The following is a 22,405-nucleotide window of genomic DNA, read 5'->3' as shown; positions in this document are numbered from 1 at the left end:
CCGCCAGGCAGACAGATCCTTTGAAATTCTTCACGGCACTGGCCCCTCACACCGCCCGTGTCCGCTGTTTTCATTCTCTCTCTCTCATTCTAAGTTGACTCTCAGCTCCCTTCCCTGCTGGCGAGTAGGACTAATCTGTCATCTGCAGATATGACTAATGACGCGCCTTTCAGGGTCTTATTACTCTGTTTGGGTGAACGGTGAATTGGCACTTGCTGTCTAGGGAAATAGAAGAGATGCTGAATTAATGAGCATGGTTAATTTGAATTCTCAAGAGTGGTTCGACAAACCAAACTGCTTTGAGTAGAAATCTGCAACTCAGATATTCTGACCTTTTGAATGCCATCAAAAGTGTAATGTAAGTATACTTTACTTCTGCAATAGTAGCATAAATCAGAATAACTGGCGTAATTAGTTTTGTTTGCAGTAAGCTGAGTTATTAAAAAAAAACAAAACTCAAATCCTTGAGAGCAGTTGGCGTTGCCATCTGGCCCGTCCCTTTGCTCCTGGTCTCTTTCCCTTCTGTTTTTTGCAGTCCAGAAGCTGACACCTCTCCTGACACACGGCATTTGGACTGTTAATACAAGTGGATGTGTGAGGACAGGACTAAGGTCAGTCCACCTTCACAAGAATGTTTACCTGGAAGAAATGTGGCCTTGGAATGGGAAGAGTCCGTGTGGGAGGAAAGGAGTAGTAAGGTTGTTGACCTCTCAGACAAGGGGCAAGAATTCTTCTAACTACAATGAATCTGAGTAGCTGTCCATCAGCTGTAAACTGTGTACCCCATCGGGCCTAATCACAGGTCCCCACATCCAAGCTCACCTCCTAAACCACCAGGTCTTCTAAGCCATAGTCTACTGACGTTCTTATTGTCCCACTCTCATCATTGCAGGTCTCTGGTTTTCCAGAATTTCCAACAGGAAAGGGGGAAGAATGGTTCCGTATTCCAGTTAGGGTCTTTATTATTCAAACATTATCCCTACTTCCGGTGGCCTCGAGGTCCAGAAGAATAAATGTCTTCCTTATAAAACTGATCCCATGCCCTGGAAGTCGGCTTGATTCTAGTCTTCTGCTCACTTGGCAATTGGCCTTGAGCAATCCACTGAATTTCTCTGGAAGTCAATTTTCTCATTCAGAAAATGGGAAAGTTGAACTGGATAAAAGACGGAGCATGTTACAGATCTCAGTTCTATGATTCTGCAACTTCCTGAACTTAATAAACTACAGTGCCCTCCCTCTGTTCTTTAGCCTTAAAATCCATGCTCAGTTAACTGAGCTGATCAAGTATATACACATGCACGTATGTGTGTGTGTGTGTATGTATTTATATATACTCACATGCGCGTATTTACCACTAACTGGTTCTTATTTCTACTGATAAGAAAACACACACCATGTTCCAAATGCCATTCATGCTTCTCACCATTTTTGAACCAATTAGCAATTATGGACATGCAGGAAGCTGTTGCTACACACACCCCAGATCAGGGATTTCGGCCGAAATCCAAGACTCCTCAAGATCGGAAGAAAGATGAGAGGGCCTTTCAGTTTCCTTTACAATCAAGATGAGAAGACAAAATTCTCAGTTTAAAGCAATAATAAGTACACCTGACTATCAAAGCCAACTCACTCAGGAAGCATCAGAGACCACGTTTGATTTCTTGGTCATCAAAAGTCAACCAAGACATTTTACCCAACAGTAGCAGCAGGCATAAATGGTGCTATAAATATTTTGTTTGCAAGATTTTAAAATGTAAGAACTCATAGTCTTTAGGTAGCTGAAAATAAAAGTCAAAAGGGTATTTAAGTCATTTAATGTCTTCAAATTCAATTATTTAATGTTCTATTAAACACTAAATTGTGTGTGTGTGGAAAGAAAGCTCGAATAATTAAAATATCCTCTGAGCAATCACCAAACCCAACCTTTGTGCCTAACATATTCTGTCTCATAGAAAAGCCTACAGAAGGCTTATAACTGAGGATATAAAGAAATAAACTAATAAGTATTATTCCTGAAGCTTTTATCTGGTAATGTGTGCCTGGTTTCAGGCCCAAGACCAAGTCCTTTTCATAATGATTCAAGTACAGAAGCTCTATAATCCACAACTGTTTGTTACATGAAAACTGCAAATGCTTCAACCAGGTGTGAATAACCCAGTTACTGCCTTTTATCTTAGGAAAGACAAACCGACACTGCCTTTATGAGGACAGTAATGCAACCTGCTGTTGCTCTGCCACTTTCCCTTTGCTAAACCCTCTCTGCCTCTGCCTCGCTGTGGCTTAAGGATCCTCTGTCTCAGAAAGAGCAGCCACTCTTCCTACTGGAAACTCTGGAGTGGCACTCTAAAGAGGAGGTGATTTGTGTCGGGCGCAGCAGTAACTTGAACCTCACTCTTGCAGATTAGATCGAGACTCTTCTAACTTAGAGCTGAGATTTCCTATCTGTATTCTCAAGTGTCCCATGGTCTATTCTTGGGGTTGAATCTCAAATTTCCTAGAATTCTTGAAAATTAACCCATTGCAGAACTTGAAACTATTCTTAGTATTTCCCAGAGTCAAATTCAAACTAAATAATTTTTCTCAAATGTGTACAAATGCTTGTCCTAAATATTATGTATCAAAATACTATTAAGGGAAACCTGGTCGTGCCATAGTACCCAAGAAGCAAATATTTCTGAGTTTTCTAGAAATACCTCAATTTTCTTCAGCATAGTCAAGACCCCCAAAGATAAGCAAAAATGAACCTTAGAAAGCCAAAATAGTTACAGATACATGGCACATGGCCAGGCACTAAATCCCGGTCACTTGGCCCTTCACTCGTATTTTAGACAGTTCTAATCAGTGTGGTTCTTCCCTCTCCCAAGGTATGGCCATTAGCAACAGCAGAACAGAATTTAGAAACAGCAGTGAGAAAATGAGGTAAGTCAGGCCCACTGAGGGCAGCAAGGAATACTGCTAACAGGAGGCTGGTACCCGAAGTGACTGGAAATCTATCATTCTAGAAGCAGATACTGGAGGTGGGGAGAGAATAGCCACGTGGGGCCGTTTACCGTAGGAACTTAGAGGTCTACCTAATATAAGAACCCCTGGGTCTCTAAGCATCAGAAGTGGCTAAAGTTTGAGAAGTTTTAGAGCCCAAGGTCATACATTTCAGTCTGAAAAATGTCATCAAGCATACAAAGGCCCAATGATGCTACACAAGTACAACCTGTTTTGGTGGGGTTTTTTAACTTCAGCAACACCTGGCTTCATACTCTTATTTCTGACCAATGGAGCTTGACTGAGATCCCTATACCATCGCACCCAGAATAACCTTCCATCACTGTGAGTAAACGTACAGCCTTATAGCCAATCGCTATATCTGCACTCATCTGACACGTGAAGTTATCTGACGAAATGGAATACCTGCCGTATATTTCACGTCCCCCGTGCTTTGTTCTAAATTACTTCAGTTAAAAAGCTAAATGCATCACTAATTCAATAATCATATTTTTTCTGCTATATCTCCAGGAAAGTTGCAATAAATCTGAGGCTACAAACATCTCATTGGTTTTCATTGGCGCTAAAGGACACAACCATAATCAGCTGAGAGGGATTCTGGTTGACTTCACCACAGTAAAGGGCTTATGGGACTGGATGCATTTGGTCATTTGTTTGCCTAAACAGTCAACTGAACTTTGACACTGTTCAGATGCAGTATTAAAGTTATTAAAATATACATATACACACATATACATAACATATAGATTACAGACACAGAAATTCTCCTTTGGAGAAAGATGAGAAGGATCCCCTAGATTTAAAGAATGTTTATAGCTTTGTGGAATTCTTGCCAGTGGAGTAGAAAACCTTACATTCCACTAGAAAATACCTTTCTAAGCCATCTAGATTTTCCAATAATAGTTTGCCTCTCACATATAGTTTAAGAAATTGCAAAATATTCCCAATAGTAAGTCTTTCATGCCATTAAAAAAATGTAATCTAATATATTCTTATGATAAATGCAAGGTGCATTTGTACGGTACATACTTGTACACAAGTATGGTACAATAATTGATTCTATTTTTCAAAACTTCTTAAATTGATGTCCTATCAAAGTAGATACAAGGCTACCAAATTACCATATTGAAGTTTGAAGATAAAAAACTATTATCTAGTTCTTTAACCATCTCCGCCTCAGTTCACACAATAGAAAACATACTCAGAGGTCCTCAATTAAATCAGTTCTGGTATACTGCAACCGTTGAAATTTTTCTCCCAAGAGATATTCAATTTCTATTGTCCAGATTCATTCATAAGTGATGCTATGACTTTTTCTGAGCAAAATATAAGATTAATGAGAGCAATTATTCACACTATGCTGCACCACTACTTAATTTATAGGCAACCTCACTTCAGAAAAATCCTGCCGGGCTTCTCCACACACAGTTCTTGCCCCTCCATAAACAAGGCCATTTTGTGTTATCAGCGTTTTTGTTCCCTCATTAATAACCTCAACAGAGGCTAAGAAGCGGTCCTAAAGCCCAGGATAAAACCTATAAACTGGGAGACATGCATGCACTGCAGATGCCACAGCAGACCTCGAACGGTCCACATGCACCATCGGCATCTACTGTGAACGGGTTAGAAACTCACATTCTTCTCTTTCCATCTGCACGTGAAGGCTTTAAAAAGTAATTTTGAACTACTCATATGCCAGCTTTTCCCCAAACTAACCTAACAATTCCTCTTGCCCAAAACTCAAATTTTCAAAGCATAGCCCCCCAAAGTGCGTTATCAGATAGCCTTGGTCTAGGCTGAAAGGAGTGAAGTCTTACAGTACCTGCTGGGGTCAGTCCTTCTCAGGCCCAGAATTCATGTCAGCAAAGGAAGGGAAAAGTTAACTTTCTTTTTCCCAGGAGGCTTGGGTGTTTGAGAGCATCACTCATGGCAACCCACCGTCTGAAACAATCGCTCACCCAGAGCAATGGGTTTCAGCAGGTCTGCTCATTAGAACCACCAGAGGAGCTCTTTTTGCAATGCGCCCAGGCCCAATGCCAGACCGATTCAATCTGCATTTGAGTGTGGGTCCCAGGCACTAGTATTTTTTCAAATCAAACACAGTGATTTTAATCTGCAGCCAGATTGGAAAACACTGCTCCAAAGGAGTGGTTCTGGATCGGGGACAACCCTGCCCACTCCCTGGGAACAGCTGGCAGGGTATGGGGTCATTTTTAATTAGTGGCAACCGGGAGTGGCTCGTGGGTGGAGCCCAGGATGCTGGTAAACCTCTTAAAACACACACGACGACCCCCTCACAACAAAGAATTCCGTGCTCCCAAATGTGAACGGTGCTGCTGCTGAGAACTCCTGCTCTAGAGAAAGAGCTAGTGGGAGAAACAGCCGCTCTTTCTAAGCCTAGAGATACTCTCACAACAGAAGAAAAGAGGCAGCAAGAAGCTCTCAGGAGGAAGGCTCGCAACCCTGACACTCCGTCCTGCAAGTTCTAAGGGGACCTTGTCTGACACGAGTGGAATAATGCCCTCGTGTGTGCTCTCACTGGCTAGGTGAGGTCAGTGGAGGGCATGAAACTATTGTTCACTGGGATGTGCTCTCAAATGTCAAATTAAGGATAACCGAGCAATGTTTTCAGAAGAAAGAAGATAATAAAATACGGAGCAATGCTTCTTCTACGAATTTTTTCTCAGTTGCTGATAACCAGAAATATGTGCTTCTAGAATTAAAATAAAACTATTCTTATTATTTTTTGACTGCATTCATAATATCTCATGGGTGGACCCCTTGTAAAGAAAAGCCTGAGGATCAGAATCATCTTTGTCTGGAACATTAACAATAAAACAGAGCCATTATTGCTGAAAGAACCTGAATCATCCATGGCATCTGTGACCTGGGCTAAAAAGTTTTCTGTTAAAAAGCAAAGATCTGCCAGCTGATATCTGGAAGCAAAACCCGTTGGTCTCATTGTGGAAGGGAACACTTTCACCTAAAACAGTTCAGTCCAACCTCGGATTTCAATGAAACCAGGTAAATGAATCCCCCATTCTCAGCTTGTGTACATTCATAGCTAGAAGTGCCTATTCAATTACTTAATTTACAAATCTGGAATACAGCAAGTAACTAGAATGAACAGACAAATGCCCTAATGTCTAGATGTGATAAGTGTTGAATTGACTTCCTCTCTGCAAATGGAACTCTCTGCAAACTGAAAATGAAGAGCTGAATAATAACTCCTAAACAAGCAAATACATTCATGAGCATTTTGTTCAACTTACAGGGGTTTTCTCCACTTGCTCCGTCTTTGCTTTTGTTGTCTTTTAACCAGCTACTAATTGAGAAATGGCTCTATAGCCTTAGATATTTTTAAGAGAGAAAAATGCCTAAACTTCGTCTTTGCATCCAGTTGGAAATTAAGCCAACTCTTTTAACCAAAGGAAGCTCTTGGAGGTCAAGTTGATCTACTACTTAATCCACTGAGTTTGCAGTTGAAGGCACAAGAAGATTTAAAGATGCTCAAGGCACAGTCAACTAAAACAGCAATTGTTTTCACTGATGTTCCCTGTGTGCATACTGTGTCTTCTTGGAGGAAATGTATATCCTTACAAGCAGGGCAATATCCCACCGTCTCTGTTTCATTCTTCCGCTGTGCAGGCACACTCCCACTTGCTTTTCCCTGCTTTCTGTTCATATAAAAACATGCAAGTGCTCATCCAAAACACTCGGATCTCACACCAGCTCCCAACAGAATGACTCTGTAAATGACTTGGCAAATCTGCAATTTGAGATTAACCTTGCTACTGGTTCCTATCTGTTTACAAGCCAACGACTCCACCAAAGTGTGTGGGGATTTGTAAGTATAAAAGATCATGTCTTACCATCCATATCAAAAATTAATTTGTAACAGCAGGATAAATACCAGCCGCCAATGCCCAAGTTTATAGGCTGATGATCCATGAACATTGTGCCTCTTCATTTTCCAATTAGTTACTGAACTAAAAACATAATGCAAATGTGCTACAAATATACCTCGGCGAGGATATTGACTGTCAAAAGATTAGTCACTTGAGAATGAGAAAAGACGTAAACACAAAAGTTAGATACAGTGGCATTCTAAATAACGCATCAAATTTTTAACTAAATAAAATTGTTAAATTTTAAAAGACACTTGACCGACCCAGACCACTAAGTTGATTTGAATCGAAGCAACAGTAAGTCATGATGTAACGTCATCCTTACTTTATGCCAGACATCATTTAAAAGTGGCATCTAAAAACTTTTCTTATAAGTTAATCACACATTGATTAAACTCAGTAAGTTCTTTATTTTAAAAAGTCCTTTTGTAGAGAAAATTATTTTGTAAGTTAATCACCTGTCCCTTAGGGGTTTTGGGTTTTTGGGGTTTTTTTTGTGGCTTTTTTTTGGTTCCAGATACAGTTTCCTTAAAATAGTTCATACTATTTACTTCTGATGCTTATCAAAAAGTAATCAAGAGCCCGGCCGGGCGTGACTCAGCCGATGAGCATCTACCCAGGATCCAGGCGATCGGGGTTCGATTCCCGGTCAGGGCACATGCCCGGGCTGCGGGCTCAATCCCCAGTCAGGGGCGTGCAGGAGGCAGCCGATCAATGACTCTCTCATCATTGATGTTTCTATCTCTCCCTCTCCTTTCCTCTCTATGAAATCAATAAAGATATATTTTTTTAAAAAAGTAATCAAGAAATGGAAAAGTCATTAACGTCACCTTCCTGTTAACCCATTACCCCCTGAAGCCAAGCTTCCTGGCAATCACCCATCTTTGGTAGTCATGTAACCAACATTTTTCTAAATGGCTCTCATCCCCATGAGAACTGCACAGCCAAGGCTGCCCACAGCATCAGGGGCAGCATCTCTGCCTCTCCTGGAAAGGGTGAGTGACTGTGCAGTGAACTTAAAAGCCCCAGCCGGCCCGGAGGCATCAACACAACAGGTGAATTGGCTTCTCGCTGTCTCCAGCTCCCAACACAAACCACCAATCATCCTATCTTTCCCACCCTTTCTAGTTCCATTTGCACTTAACCGAACATTGGATGCATTAGAAGTCAAGCTTCAGGAGTCGATTTTCAGCACTACAAGGAAAGGATTAGGGTGAAATGGAATCCAACAGGTAAATCCCCAAGTACAATATTGAAAATTTACCCCATTGTGTCACTGCTAAAATTGGAAGCCACCACTGCTCAAAGCTGACTGCACACTGACTCCTGAGCAGCTTTCAAATAGAGTGAAAAACCTCAGCTGTTTTGAATGAAAAAAGCCCACAGTCCATAAAACCAATCATTTTAGTTCCAACTCAACCATAGGTAACATAAAAGGACTGTGTGTGCTTTTTGTTTGTTTTTTAAAGAAATGATTTTTTTACCCCTCTCAAGTTCAAAGTGGTTTCAGAACCAAGATGCAGAAAAGTAAACCTCTTCCAAAGGTTTAAAAACTTGGGTTTAGAGTCACCTCGCCAAATGCACCGGATATTATGCTTTAGAAACCAAAAGAGCGTCCAAACACATCTGCACTTTTTTTAAAGGAACCTTTAAACCACCAAAAAAGATTTCTCTTATAAGGTCCAAGAGCGAGCTATTCAGAATACGTGTCAGGGAGTTTGGTGGGAGGGTTGGGTGAGCTGTGACTGAGTGATAAGGGAATCATTTGATGCATTTCAGACGCAAAGTAAATTTACAGGTTCCCCCTAAGGGCCCCAACACCATGAAAAAAACCTTCAAGGTCAGGTAAGGCCTATTTATAGGCATTCAGGCGCCCCAGCCTGAGCCTGTTTGGGGGACACCATGTTTCCTTTTCAATGATGATGTTGTTTTTCATAACAGATATTCATTTCTTCCTGCACATAAACTATGATTAACTGGATTCAAAAGCCTTTTGGACGCCCGGCCCACAAGCGAGTCCCAGGGGGAAAGCGCACGGCGGGGAAACCGCTGCAGTTCAGGATGGAGGGGTCTCCAGACTGGGACTCGGCTTATCTCTGGAGCCCCCGCAGGGTCCCAGGAACTGCTGTTCCCGCCGTCCCTGCCCGATGGCCGCAGGAAGGAGAGCCCGTCCAGGGGAGGAGCGCACAGCATGACCCGGGAACGCGCCGGCCGGGGCCTGCCCCCCTCACCCCCCCCCCCCCCCGCGGGACCGCCCTTCGCCCCGCAGGTCTCCCCGAGCGCCCCCCGCGCACCGACCCACCGTTCATGCCGCTGTAGACGGTGCGGTGATGGGGCGACGCTTCCTCGGGCGCCTGCCTGCGGAGGGTCCCCTCCCTGCTGCCGCCGCCCGCGGGCTTGTGGTCCGGGTTCCCCCCGTAGTGCTGCTTGAGGTGCTCGGGGCTGGTGCCCCGGGCCCGCGGCAGGTGCTCCAGGCTCCCGCCCAGCGCCTGCTTCTGCAGGTGCTCGGGGCTCCCGCCGCCGTGGCGCGCGCGCTCGGGGCTGCCGCCGGGCCTGTGCCGCTGGAAGCGCTCGGGGCTCCCGCTCAGCCCGTGCTTGGGCAGCGTTTCGGGGCTGCCGCCGGGGTGCGGGTGCCTCTGCGGCTCGGGGCTGCCCTTGCCCCGGGGTCTGTGGTGCTCGGGGCTGGGTCCTTTCAGCGCTTTGGGGTGGTCCGCGAGGCCCGCGGCGCGCGGCTTGGCCAGGGGCTCGGGGCTGCCCTCCGCCCGCGCCGCCTGCAGGCGCTCGGGGCTGCCGCCCGCGTGCTGCTTGGGGTGGTCGGGGCTGTCGGTGCTGCCCGCGCTGGAGGTGCTGCTGCCGTCGCCCACGTCCCGCACGCAGGGCGCGGGGGCGGCGCCGAGCGGGCCCAGGCTGGCCTGGCTGTCGATGGAGCAGCGGCTGCCCGCGCAGCCCGCGCCCTTCTCCTCGTCCAGCAGCACGCAGAGCTCCTTGAGCTCCATGTTCTCCTTCACCACCTCCTCCTGCCTCACCTCCAGCTCCTTCAGCTTCTGCAGGTACAAGGCCACCTCCTTGTGCATCACGCCGGCCGTGAAGCGGCCCAGCCGCTGCCACTCGCGCGACACCCGCTTGCCCTTCTGCCGGTCGTCATCCAGGAAACAGCAGAGGTCCCTCAGCTCCTGGTTGTCCTCCTGGAGCTTCTGGTTGATATCCTGGAAAGAGACAGACGGACACTTAGGCTGGGTCTGGTTTGTCTGCGGTCCCCGCGGGGCTTCCCCGGGATTAGACCCCAGGAGCGAGGGAGCCTGGCACTGGCGAGGTCCCTTCATTGCTGCGGGAGGAGAGAAGGGGAGAGGAAGCTCCAGGTTTGCAGCTGCCCATAAAAATAAAGATGGCAGGTCCTGGTTAGGCCCCTGCCTGAGGCTTTATGTGTGTTATCCCACCTCATTTTCTCCAAAACACTTAGGAGGTATTGGGGGACGATGATTGTTATTGTTTCTTTTACAGGAGAGAAAACTAGGCCTCTCCAAGTGTGTCTTGTCCAAGGTCAACCATTAGCTATACAGGGAACAGCCTGTTAACAGGAAATCGGTAAACAAACAAACAAACAACCCCACCACAACAAAACACTGCCCTGTCCCCCACCCTCAGGGATGAAAGACGGCCACTGTGACTGTGCAATGCTTAGAAGGCCTTCATCGGCACAAACAAGCTCGGCCTAGGCTTCCAGCCCCTACTCCCCCACCAGAGGGAACCGCACAATTGCCCCCTAGTGGCATTTCAGTCCCGCACATCCAGCCCCCGCTGGCCACAGCCCCTGCTCATCTCCAGGCATCTCCCAGGAAAGGAAGCAATGCTGAGCTCTCGGGTGATATTCAAACCCCCTCCCCAAACTGCACCTCTCGGCAGACGCCACCTCCCCCCACCCTGTTGCTCTTAATTAGAACCTGTAGTTATGCCTGGCGCCTCCTTCTCCCTCGCCTTCCACTCCTGCGCCAAAGGAGTCTTCTGAAATCTAATTCCAAAATTCATCTCATCACTCCCGTGCTCAAAACCCTTAACAGCGTCTCACTGCCCTCAGAATAAAGCGTAAAATCCTTCAAGTCTCAGGAGGCCCCCAATACTCTGGCCCCGCCTACTTCTCCAACATGAAGGGGGAGTCACTGCTTCGCTGACAAATATTTAGTAAGCACCTATTATGTGCCAGATACCAGTCCAGATGTTAGGGATACACCACTGGACACAGCAATGACTCTGAATTCCTACAGCTTTCATTCTGGTGGGAAAGATTCGCAAAAAGCAAAGACAGAACATTGTGAAAAGTGCTGGGAAGAAAACTAAAGTAGATTAAAAAACTATTTTTTTTTTAAGAGAAGGCACCTCTGCAGAGAAGGAAAGCATTTCAGCGAAGACCTGAGCGAAATGAAGGCGCAAACATTTGAGAGATGATCCCAGGAAGAGAGAAGGTCAAGCATAAAAGCCCTAGAGACAAGTGTGGCTCGAGCGGCAGTGAGGCCAGCGTGCCAAAAGTAAGGTGAGCAAGGAGGGCAGAGGCCTGAAAGGTGTCAGGGGCCAGGTACTGCAGGGCCTGGCCAGCCCAGGAAAGGACTTTGGACTGTGGGATAGAGGAGTGACATGGTCTGATTCATTTCGTAAAGAATCACCATAGTTTTGTGTGAAAAATAGGTCAGCTGGTGGGCAGGGGCTGGATAGAAGGGAAGGAGACAGGATAAGGTGGAAGCTCAGAGACCAGCCAGGAGGCCCCTAGGCTAGTCCAGGCAGAGGGAGACGCCGGTGGCCTGGACGCCTGGCAGCAGTGGAGAAGGGGAGAAGGTCCCCTTCCCATCACGCACTGGGCCCCACCACCACTGGCCTTGTTTCAGGGCCTCACGGGACAAGCCCTTCCCCTCTTCACTTGAAATGCTTTCCCTCAGCCTCCTACACAACCTTCAGGTCTTACTTTGTTACTTCCCCACAGAAGCTGTCCCCGACCACTACCCCCAATCCAAAGGAAGGTCCCCTTCTGTGTTCTCCCGTTGCCCCCTTAGACTTCGCGTCTGCTGCACTTACTACAACTGGCAGTCACGTATGGTTGGGTGACATGTGGCTGAGTGTGGCTATGAGTCACGTCTCCATCCTCATGAGACTAGTCGTGAGAGTAGAGACCCCGCCACTGTCTATTCTGTTCACCCCTGTGTGTCCAGAACACTGCACCCCACTGTAGGTACCTGAAACCAAGGAATTTTAAAAATTAATTGAGAAGCCCCATTTATGCTCCATTCACATATACAGTAAAAGGGGTAACTGTTTCTTGAAGCACCATGGTTTGGTGGGGGTGAAACAGGGGCAACTACCTAAGAGTACCCCTGCTTTACAAAAAAGCAGGTTTTTCCCTTGAAAACCTCTGGTCCTGTGACTCCAATCTAGAACTAGAGGTACTCAGAGAGGGGACTTAATTCTCTTAAACTCAGGTTGACTTCAACACTTCCCCTGCTACTGACTAGAAAAATAAACTAGAAAACATCTGCCACCCACACCCTGCACACCTCCTAACGGCACAAGGCCAAAGCTGGGAGTGATGTTCACGGCGGAGGAAGGTGTGTGCAGCGCAGCGTGCACCTCCACGCCGACTCTTGGCATCACCGACACCCGTTTCCTTGTCTCTAACACCCGGCTATTCCTTTGCTTCTCGCAGCCGCTTTCTGACCTCAGGCCTGGCATTTCCAAATGCTCTCACCCGCCTCCCTGTCTTGGTCTGCCTCTGCCCCTTGGCCTGCCCCATTCCCTCACCTGCTCCAGTGCAAGGTCTCTTTGTCCAGATTGATCTCCAGAAATACTCCTTGCAGGTTCTCTCCCCCCACCCCATATCAATCCTTTTACAGCCTGCACATTACCGCCCCTTTGCCAGGGAAATGAATAAGCCCTTGGCCAGGCCGGAAAGGATTTCTCCTGACTGCCCACCTTTAGCTTCCTTTATGTCCGCTAATTCTGAACCCTGATTTTGTCGTTTTCCAACTAGAAAATATTATCTTCTCCCTTATATGAACTTATAAGAGAACAGATTCCTTAGAAGACTCCCCCAGCCATAGAACGACACCTGGAGTACAGCAGCACCAGGCATGAATGAATGAATGAATGAATGAATGAATGACATAATTTCCCCACTCTCTGCTTACTGCCTGTAAGACATACTAGCTAAGAGCATGCACTGGGCACCATTTTGTTTCTTTTCAAATGTAGATAGCTTCTGGAGGGCAGAGTCCATCCCAAAATCCTTCTTTGCATATTTGACACACTTGGGATGGTGATTTGCATAGAGTGAACTGACCAACCCTTTAAAGCCCTAGGCCTGTGGTCTAGCTACTGAGCAAGGATTTCTTATTATTGTTTGCAGCAAGCCCCTGCTATGTTGGAGTCTACAGTAGTAAGAAAATAAATTATCCCTTGACACTGATGCTTTTAGGGGAAATCAGAAGCTGTGGATATTCTGAGAAAATAATACTAAACAAAATCAACCTTACTAAGCTTCAAAAAGTACTCCACATTTAATTCAATCCTGGCACTTCATAGAAAGTTCACGTCATGTTTTCTTCATCTAACTGAACTTCCATCTGGAAATCCTTCCCTCTGGCTATCCTACAACTTCCTGATTTCTCCAGAACTCGGAAGTAAACAAGACTTGTACGACTGCGGGCGTCAAGGAGTTAATGCCCTTTCCAAATGGAGTGGACCAAATGCTTCTCAGAATTCCAGTCGGGGAGAAAGGGATGGGTACTGGCCCATTCACTTTCCTCTATCACAGCTCCTTCCTATTACTGGTTTTCTTGGGAATAGTATTTGCTCTCCAATTCTGAGCTATTTCCTTTGCTTTTGATGAACAGCTAAGCAACCAGCTTGATAATAACCTTGTGAGCCAGCTTCTTCAAATCTGCCACATGAAGACTTGGGCTTTTTTTTTTTTCCTTTCCCCAAATGCTAAGTGTCCTTTTGACATTGCCACAAGCCACCAGATGTTATCCTTCTGTTTAAAGTGGCCTTTTAAAAGATTAAACCATCTCATAGCATACAACCAAAAATTTTTTTCATAAGACTCCCAAGTGCTGTATCTGTAGTTAAAGAAGAATTGTTTTGTTAGTTTTCATCGCTGCAGCATGGGAAATTGATGTGTTGGGGAGTGAGGAGGAAAATTAATGTGCTGCAGAGATCCAGTTCCCCCAAACCCACCCCCACCTCCTAAAATTCCAGGTCAGGGTAGCCTGAGTGTTGGTACGTGGTCAGCAATGCACGGACATGGTTCTCAGGAATCCCTACCTTGCAACATCAGCACCCTAAGTCCCCTTTCTCCACCCCTTTCAGGACCACACAGTCCAGAGAATGTCAACCAGCCAAAAGAAAAGAAAGGCAGCCTATTTTGAACATTTATATCTGAATGACCTTGAGAAAGCTATTCAACCTCACTGGTGTTTCCTCACCTGTATATCAATCTCCCTGGTTTGCAGATGAGAATATGGAGGCTTAGCAGTTAAGTTTGCCCACGCTACCCAAATTGCCAGACTCGAATCCTTTGTCTTTCCACTGCCCACATTGCACTGCCTCCCAAATGGTTAAACACAAACAAGTCAGCCAGTGGCTGGACAGAGTCACAGGCCCCTCAGAGAAAAAGAACTGATGCTCCCATCTCCCCATGTCTACAGCTACAGTACCACCGAGGAGCCTTGAAAATATTTAGACCCAATTTCAAAAACAGCTCACATAGGGCATAAAAAAGAAAAAGTGTTATGGCCTTAATTACCCTAAATTTACAGTCCTCAGTTGAGAATCCCAAACCATCAAAGGCAAAAAAAAATCCCTTCCTTCCGGAAGTATTCAGCCAACTGCATTTATAGATCACTATGGTGTCCAAGGAAGCTCTGAGTTGAGATGATGAAGAGAAGGGAGAAGATTGGCCTCTCAGTGGGGTCTAAAACTGTGTCCTGAGAGGTAGGTTATAGGTCTTGGAGATACCACCTTGCACCTGTCCAGGGACGATGGAAAGGAAGAATAAAGGCTGTGTCAGAAGGTAACCAGAACCCATCACTTCTGAACTTGATGAGGAGGTGGGCTGGGAAGTCTTTTAATGCCAATGCTCCATACTATTAATTGACTAATTAATTTAAAACTCTCCCAAGTCACCCAGCCCTCCAACCCCCGTCTCATCTGGCAACTGTCAAAATGTTCTCTGTATCTATGAGTCTGTTTCTGTTCTGCTTGTTCATTTACTTTGTTTTTTAGAATCACTTGTTGATAGATATGTATTTATTGCCATTTTTTGTTCATATTTTTCCTTCTTCTAGAAGACCTTTTAACATGTCATGTAGTACTGGTGTGGTGGTGATGAACTCCCTTAGCTTTTCCTTGTCTGAGAAGCTCTCTACCTATCCTTTGATTCTCAATGATAGCTTTGCTGGGTAGAGTCATCTTGGTTGTAGGTCATTGCTTTTTATCACTTTGAACATTTCTAGCCAATCCCTTCTGGCCTGCAGTTTCGGTTGAGAAATCATCTGACAGTCTTAGGGAAGCTCCCTTGTAGGTAACTAACTGCTTTTCTCTTGCTGCTTTTAAGATTCTGTCTTTTACCTTTTGCATTTTAATTATGGTGTGTCTTGGTACGGGTCTCTTTGGGTTCCTCTTGTTTGCAACTGTCTGTGCTTCCTGGACTTTTATGTCTATTTCCTTCACCAGGTTAGGAAAGTTTACCATCATTATTTCTTTAAATAGTTTTTAAATTTCTTGCCCTCTCTCTTCTCCTTCCAGCACTCCATGATGCAAATGCTGGAATGCTTGAAGATGTCCCAGAGGCTCCTTACCATATCCTCTTTTTTCTTTTTTTTTTTCTTTTTTCCTTTTTGCTGTTCTGATTGGGTGTTTTTTGCTTTCTTATGTTCCAAATTGCTGTTCTGATTCTCAGCTTCATCTACTCTACTGTTGATTCTCTATAAAGTACTCTTCATTTCAGTTAGTGTAGCCTTCCTTTCTGTTTTTTTTTTATGGTTTCCATGTACTATTTTATGCTGTTGAAGTTCCCACTAAGTTCATTTACTCTTCCCCTAAGTTCATGGAGCATCCTTATAACCAGTGTTTTGAACCCTGCATCTAACAGATTGCTTGTCTCTATTTTGTTTATTTCTTTTTCTGGAGTTTTGTTCTGTTCTTTCATAAGGGACATTTTCTTGTCTCTTCATTTTGACAGCCTCCCTGTGTTTTTTTCTCTGTATTATGTAGAGCTGCCATGTCTCCTGGGCTTCGGAGAGTGGCCTAATGAAATAGGTGTCTTGTAGGGTCCAGTGGCACAGCCTCCCCATTCACCCGAGCTGGGCATTTCAGGCGTGCTTTCCATGTGGGTTGTGTACACCCTCCTGTTGTAGTTGAGCCTTGATTGCTGTTGGCACCTCAAGGGGAAGTATTTACCCCCAGCTGCAAGAACTGGCTGCAACTACGGTAGAGGATCAGCTGTGCAGGGGCCCAAGAAGCAGGACTTACTTCAGTGGGGTTTGTGCCCACTGAGTCTACCCCTTGAGTGTGTCATTTGTGGAGGTGGTTGGGTGGTGCTTAGGTGTGTCTGATGCTGTCAACCAGGTGTACTGGCTCTGGGGCCTCCCAGGAGGTTCAGACCAAGGTCAACCACTACCTGTGTTCTGCCCGGGGCCACCCTGCATGAGCTACAAAGATTGCAAACGGCTGCTACTTTTACTGGGTTTGGAGTTGCCCAGGGGAGGCCAAGCTGCGAACCAAGCCCTACTGCCAATTGTGCCAGTCCTGGGGCCACTTAGCAAGTGGTACGGGGCACACCGAGGCCAGATGCTCCCTGTTTGAGAAATTTTAGGAAAGTCTGAAACATGAGCCAAGACAGGCCATTCATGTGGGAAAACCACTGGAAACAGCTTAGATGGGCCCAAAGTTGATGGGGCAGGGTCTCAGGAAATCACCAGGGCAGGGTGAACAGTGATGGCCAGGTTGATAGAGACTCAGATATGGCACCCACCTGCTGGCTGTGTTGGGGGAGGACTCAGAAAAGGGACAATGGCTCCTGTCTGGGAGAAAGCTGTCCCTCCAGCTCTCACCCGGATGCCAGACAATTCAGTTCCTCGCAGTATGTTCCTGGGGCCTTTCGAGCTGCTGCCCCAGGGCTGGAGCCCAAAGGCAGTGAATCCCAGTAAATCCCTGTTGCGGGTCTTTTAAGAGGAACTGCCTGGGACTCCAGCAGCCTTCCTTCTCAGTCAGCCACAATCCCTGCTGGGTTTTACAGCCAGAAGTTATGAGGACCTCTCTTCCCAGCACCGGTACCCTGGGCTGGGAGGCCTGATGTGGAACCTCCTCTCCTCCGGGTACCTCTGAAGCCAAGCTGTCCCTCCTGGTTTTTACCCGTCACACCTGGGTGTGGGAGGAGCCTGTGCAAGTCTCCGCCCCTCCTACCAGCCTCAGTGTGGTTTCTTCTTTAAACCCTTAGCTGCAGGGCTTCCACTCAGCTAGATTTCCGGCGTTCTGAAGGGTGGTTCTTCTGTAGTTTAGTTGTAGTTCTGATGTCTGGAGATGGTTATTATCGTTGCATTTTATTGATGAGTAAAATGAGGCTCTGAGACATTAACTACCCAAGCTCACCCTCCTGGCAAATGAGGGTTCTAGATACAAACCCACCTCTGAGAGGATCTACCCACTACACTCGCTTGTCTAATCCCACCAGAGTCTGGTACTTAATAAATACGCCGTTAGTGATGAATTAGGCTGAAGGAAAGAGTAAGCCTTGGGGGTTTTCTCACTGTCTTCCTAACGGCACCCCCTCTAAGGAGTACATGTCAGTGGTTTGGGGCGTCAGGGGATGGCCTGCTCCTCCTGGATTGGGCCCAGCACCCCGCGAGCACCTGGCATTCGGCTCCGCCCTCTCCTGCCGGCCCCAGGGCCCGGGCTGGAGCCGGAGCTGGAGCTGGAGCCGCAGGCAGCGCAGAAAGTGTCCGCGCGAGCAGCGGGTGGGAGGGGACAGGGGAGGGAACGGCCTGTGCCTGCGGGAATTCGCTCCCTGAGGTCCCTGCAGTGATTGCGTTTGTGTCTGGCTTCCTATAAACAAAAGCAGACAATGAGAGGAAGGAATACCAGGAGGCACCCGCGGGGCGAGGAGAGGAAGTTGGGGTGCACGCCCGCAGGGCGGCTCCTGCGGGCCCCCGGGGAGCGGCAGCCGGGGGCTCCGGGCTCGCACGCGCGGGGCTCTCCCCGGAGAAAAGAAAGTTGGGGCCAGGGCGCTGCTTCTCTTTTCCCTCGCAGCAAAGCGGGAGGGCTGGCTCATAAAGCAAGCATCCCGACTGCCACTCGGGGTACCCTTTCAAAACCCTGCGCCTCCCATGCTGAGTCCTTTTGTGCTCGCACCGCGGGAGCTGGAATTAAAATCAGGGGGGAGGGGAGGGGACGGGAGGGGAGGGGGCGGCCACTCCAGAGTCGCCGTCGGACTCGGGGGCGCAGGCGGGCGCGGGGCGGGCAGAGAGGGCGGAGGCAGAGCAGAAGCGCCTCGGCGCCGGGGGCGGAGGCCGGCTCCGAGGGTGGCGCCCGCAGCGTCTCCCTGGACGCCCCGCCAGCCCCTCGCCCCGCCAGCCCCTCTCCCGGGCGCCGGCGCCCAGTGCTCGCCCTCCGCCCTCCGGGGCAGTCGCGGCGCCGGAGCAGCAGTTTCGTAGCCCCGATCCCCAAGGGCGAAGACGGCCCGGCCGCGCTCCCTCGCGCGCCTTCCCCCGCGGGGCGCAGCCGGCACCCCGGCTCCCTCGGAAAGGAAAGCCCCGCGCGCCCACCGCCCTCGCAACCTCTCCGCCCCCGGGGCGCGCGCTCCTCCCGCCTCCGAGGCCGCGGAGCACCCGGGAGGGAGCTCGACGCCGGGCGTCCCGGATGGGAATGAGTAGGGAGCCCGACGCCCCCAGAGTTCACAAAAGTTTCCAGAGGGCAGGCGTGGGGAAGAGGGGGTGCCGCCCTGGAGACGGGGGAGGGTCACCTGTTGACGGAGGGAGGGAAAGTTGGCCCCGCCCGCCCGCCCGCTCACCTTGAGCCCGCGGATCTCGCCGAGGTGCAGCTGCAGGCGGCGGTTCACCTCGCGGATGAGGTTGCTGTGGTCCAGCATCGCGCTCACCTTCTCGGCCTCGGCGCGCCGCAGGCTGCGGATCAGCTCCTCCTTGCTCCACTGCAGCAGCTCCTCGTCCGACACTTTGGACAGGTCCTCCACGGCCGCGGGTGGGCCCGCAGGGGCCGCGGGACAACTTTCCGCCGCCGCCGCCCCGCTCCCGGCCGCCTTCGACATGATATCCGCGCGGTGGCAGGTGCGAGTGGGTGCGAGAGGCAAAGCGACACCCAAAGGCGCGGGCGCGGCGGGGCCGCCTCCGCCCACACCCCTGTGCGCTCCGGCGAGTCAGCGGCACCGCCCGGGGGCCGCTGGGCTGGGGCGACAAGGGTCGCGCTGGGCGGCCATCCTACCTCGCCATCCCCGTGCGCGCGCCCGCGCACCCCCGGGGCCGGGCAGCCGCCCGCGCGCCGCGGCCGAGGCGCGTCCCAACTCCGCGCAAGTCCATGGTGAGGGGCGCTGAGGCGCTGGCGCCGCCGCGGGAGGACCTCGGGGACAGTGGGGTGCGGAGGGGCGCCGAGGGGCCGCACCCCGGTTGCCCCGTCCTCTCCTCCGCCCTGATTTGAGGCTGTCGCCCGCCGCACTCCGGCGCACACACGCGTGCGCTCTCCTCCCCTTGCCCTGCGGCGGCCCGCGGCTTCTCCCCTCTCCTCGGCGGGCAAGGGCGCGTCGGACTCCGCGGCGCCTCTGGGGCTGTTCCGGCGACGCCGCCGCTGGTGCCCGAAGGCTTGGCGGCCGGCCGACTGCGCTCCTGCGGTCGCCTCAGCTGCGCCCGCCGCCGCTCCCCGGCTGCCTGGGGAAGCCTTGGATTCGCAGAGCCGAGCCGTGGGGGGAACGGGGTGGGGGCGGTCTGGGGGGGGCTGGACCGGCAGGAGGAGGAGCCTGGACCCGGGGTCGTCCGCAGCCAGCTGTGCCTCCCGCGCCGGCCGGACCCCGCAGCCGCTCTACAGCATCCCCGGCTCCCGAGGCGCGCTCTCCGCTGTCCCGCCGGGGAAGGTCGGGGGCGCGGCTCCTCCGGCGCCGGGACGCGGACGGGCGGGCAGGGCGGCGAGTGCGCGGCACGTTGGGAGGCTCGCGAGCGCCACCGCGTGGCCGAAGAGGCGCCCTCTGCTCCGCACACCAGGTTGGCCCCAGGCAGCCGAAACAGCTCCTGGCCAAAATGAGAGCGGCTTGGTGTTTGGAGGGATTGGGGTTCAGGAAAAATGGGTACCAGGACCTGAGGGGTAACGGTCTCTTTGTACTTTGGAGAATGAAAGAAGAGATCTCTGGGGGAAAAGGGGTTGGCGGTGACGCTGGAGAAGTAAGGAACGTTTTAAAAAATTCTCATGCTCTGAAAAAGGGAAAGAGAGGCTTCAGGGCAACGCTCTTCAGGGACCACCCACCCCCGGGCCTTTGTCTTTTCTAAAACTCCACTACTTTGCTAAGGAGCTTCAGGGGGAGGAACTGGATCTTTAAAATTTTTTACATGAAACACATCAGAGCCTTAAGGGGAAAATAAAATACCTTCATCTCCCACTTCCTGAGGCCTGGATTTTAAGGTCAGGTCGCCTCCCCTCTGAGCAAAGCATCGCGGTAGGCAAGCTGAAATGGCAGCCAAGGAGATTTCCATTTTCCTCTGTGCTGCGGGCTCCGGGTTCAGCTCTTTATGATGGTAATTTCTGAAAAGGGGGTGCCCTGTGTCCCTGGGTTCTATCTTGGGGCTACAAGTGTCCCTTCCGCCCTCCCCATTCTACCCTCTTGTGACGTTGCATGGAATCATCTCTGAGCTGAAAACATTTTTTGCCTAAAGAACTGGATATATTTGGTCCTGGGCATGTCATTTAGGTGAACGCACTCCTCTCCGGGGTGGAGAGAGCCAGAAAACTGCAAGGATTTACCTCCACGGGTCTTCATGAAACTAGGGTGCAGAGGGAATTGTCTCCACCTGGATGAGCACTTAAATTAGAGTCCCTCCACCAGCTAGTCAATGTGTGTCCCTGATAAAGCTGCCACTTGTTAGGAGATGATCAGTTGGGAACTTCTGAGACCTGGCTTCCCTGAGAGTAAGGAAAGGCCCCCTCTGAGCTAGATAGCCTTGGAGTTCCCCTCAGCTTGACTAGACTTTAGGCAGGTTTCTTCCTGGCTATGGGTCCCTGATCGCCCTTTTCTTACAGCATTTACTTTAGAGAACTTTCCATTATAAATTTTTTCTCAGTTCTTGAGATGTAAATCTCCCAGCTTCTCACCAGTTATACCACCCAGGGATGTTTCTCAAAGACAGGGAAGCCATCCCTTTGAAATGGAACCATCAAGAAAGATAAGGCCACCGTATCCCAGTCGGTCTGGGAGGGTAGAAGCCTAACTTCTAAGAGAGCTGCTCTGCGAACGCGGATGGCCTGAGCACACCGACCAACTCCTCCTACTTCCAGAGCCCTCCAGTATTTCCCAATAGCTCACCTCAAGGCTTAAGAACCCGCCTGCCTTTTTATGTCAGGAAAGTTAAATTCGGTCTCTCTCTCCCCCACTGCAATGGAGTCTTCCTTTCCTGTTTATATCCAGCGCAGTATTTCTTTGATTCCTCCCTCTCTGTCCTGTACACAGAAGACTCTCCTCAACACAGTTCCTAAGACCACTTTTGGCACAAGAAGGGAAAATATAAGTCAGGAAAATTTGAGTCCCATCTCTGTCACTTGTTAGGTCTTCTCTTTGAACAAATCGTCTAACCTCAGGCAGCTAATGACATAATGCACAAGGAGTGCTTTATCAAGTCACCTGCAGAAATGCAAGTTTATCGTTACTGATACTACATTTGGGCAGTTCCTTGTCCGGAAATAGCAATCTCTACATCTGTTCTGTTTTTTGTTGTTGTTTCGGTGGCTTTTTTCTCCATCACAGGTTTGTTCTTCAAGGGTCCTATTCTAACTCAGAACATTCAGCCCCTTGGCTGCTCTCTCAGATGAGTTAACACCTAAGTAGATATGATGAGGCAGAGGGATGGCTGAGAAGAGGAATTGGGCTTGTGTTGGGAGGACACGGAAGAAAGAAACAGAAGAAAAATTTCTCCACAGATTTATATACACCAGCAGCTGCCTACTGTTGCACAAGGTCACCTTGATGAGGTTTTAATGTTTTGAAAGAGACTAAAAGTTTTGCCTTTTGGGATATTGATCTTAAACTGTTTATTAAGAAACAAAAGACTCATTTAAAAAAAACAAAAAACACCAACACTCAAAGGACCTTTGTCCCTCCCTTTCCTGCCTAAGAGATGCAGATAGAAAAACTAGCATGTTCCCTTAGCCTACTTTGAATTAGAAGAGGGCTTGAGGCTGGGGCCGTTCCTTGCTATCCCTGTGTCCCACTGTTTCTAAGCTGCCCAGCAAGAATGCGTCTGCCA

At 49.2% G+C, this 22,405-nt stretch overlaps 1 protein-coding gene across 7 annotated transcripts in view; it reads right to left on the bottom strand.

Moving 5' to 3' along the window:
• The window catches only part of CCDC85A (coiled-coil domain containing 85A), a 147,466-nt gene extending 128,167 nt beyond the window's left edge, over positions 1-19,299 (bottom strand). For all 7 annotated transcript variants that reach the window (XM_081155947.1, XM_081155946.1, XM_081155944.1 and 4 more), the window contains exons 1-2: positions 18,958-19,299; positions 9,211-10,114 (exon numbers count right to left, since the gene is read on the bottom strand). In XM_081155947.1, coding sequence (XP_081012073.1) covers positions 9,211-10,114; positions 18,958-19,212 — 1,159 coding nt within the window. In that variant the 5' untranslated portion in view covers positions 19,213-19,299. The remainder of the gene's footprint in view (positions 1-9,210; positions 10,115-18,957) is intronic.
• Between the last annotated feature and the right edge of the window lie 3,106 nt (positions 19,300-22,405).

Source organism: Miniopterus schreibersii (genome assembly GCF_964146895.1).
Source record: "Miniopterus schreibersii genome assembly, chromosome: 13".
In the NCBI taxonomy this organism is placed as follows: Eukaryota; Metazoa; Chordata; class Mammalia; order Chiroptera; family Miniopteridae; genus Miniopterus; species Miniopterus schreibersii.
The sequence above is the reverse complement of the archived record's forward strand: the minus strand, read 5'-3'. Positions and strand labels throughout refer to the sequence as shown.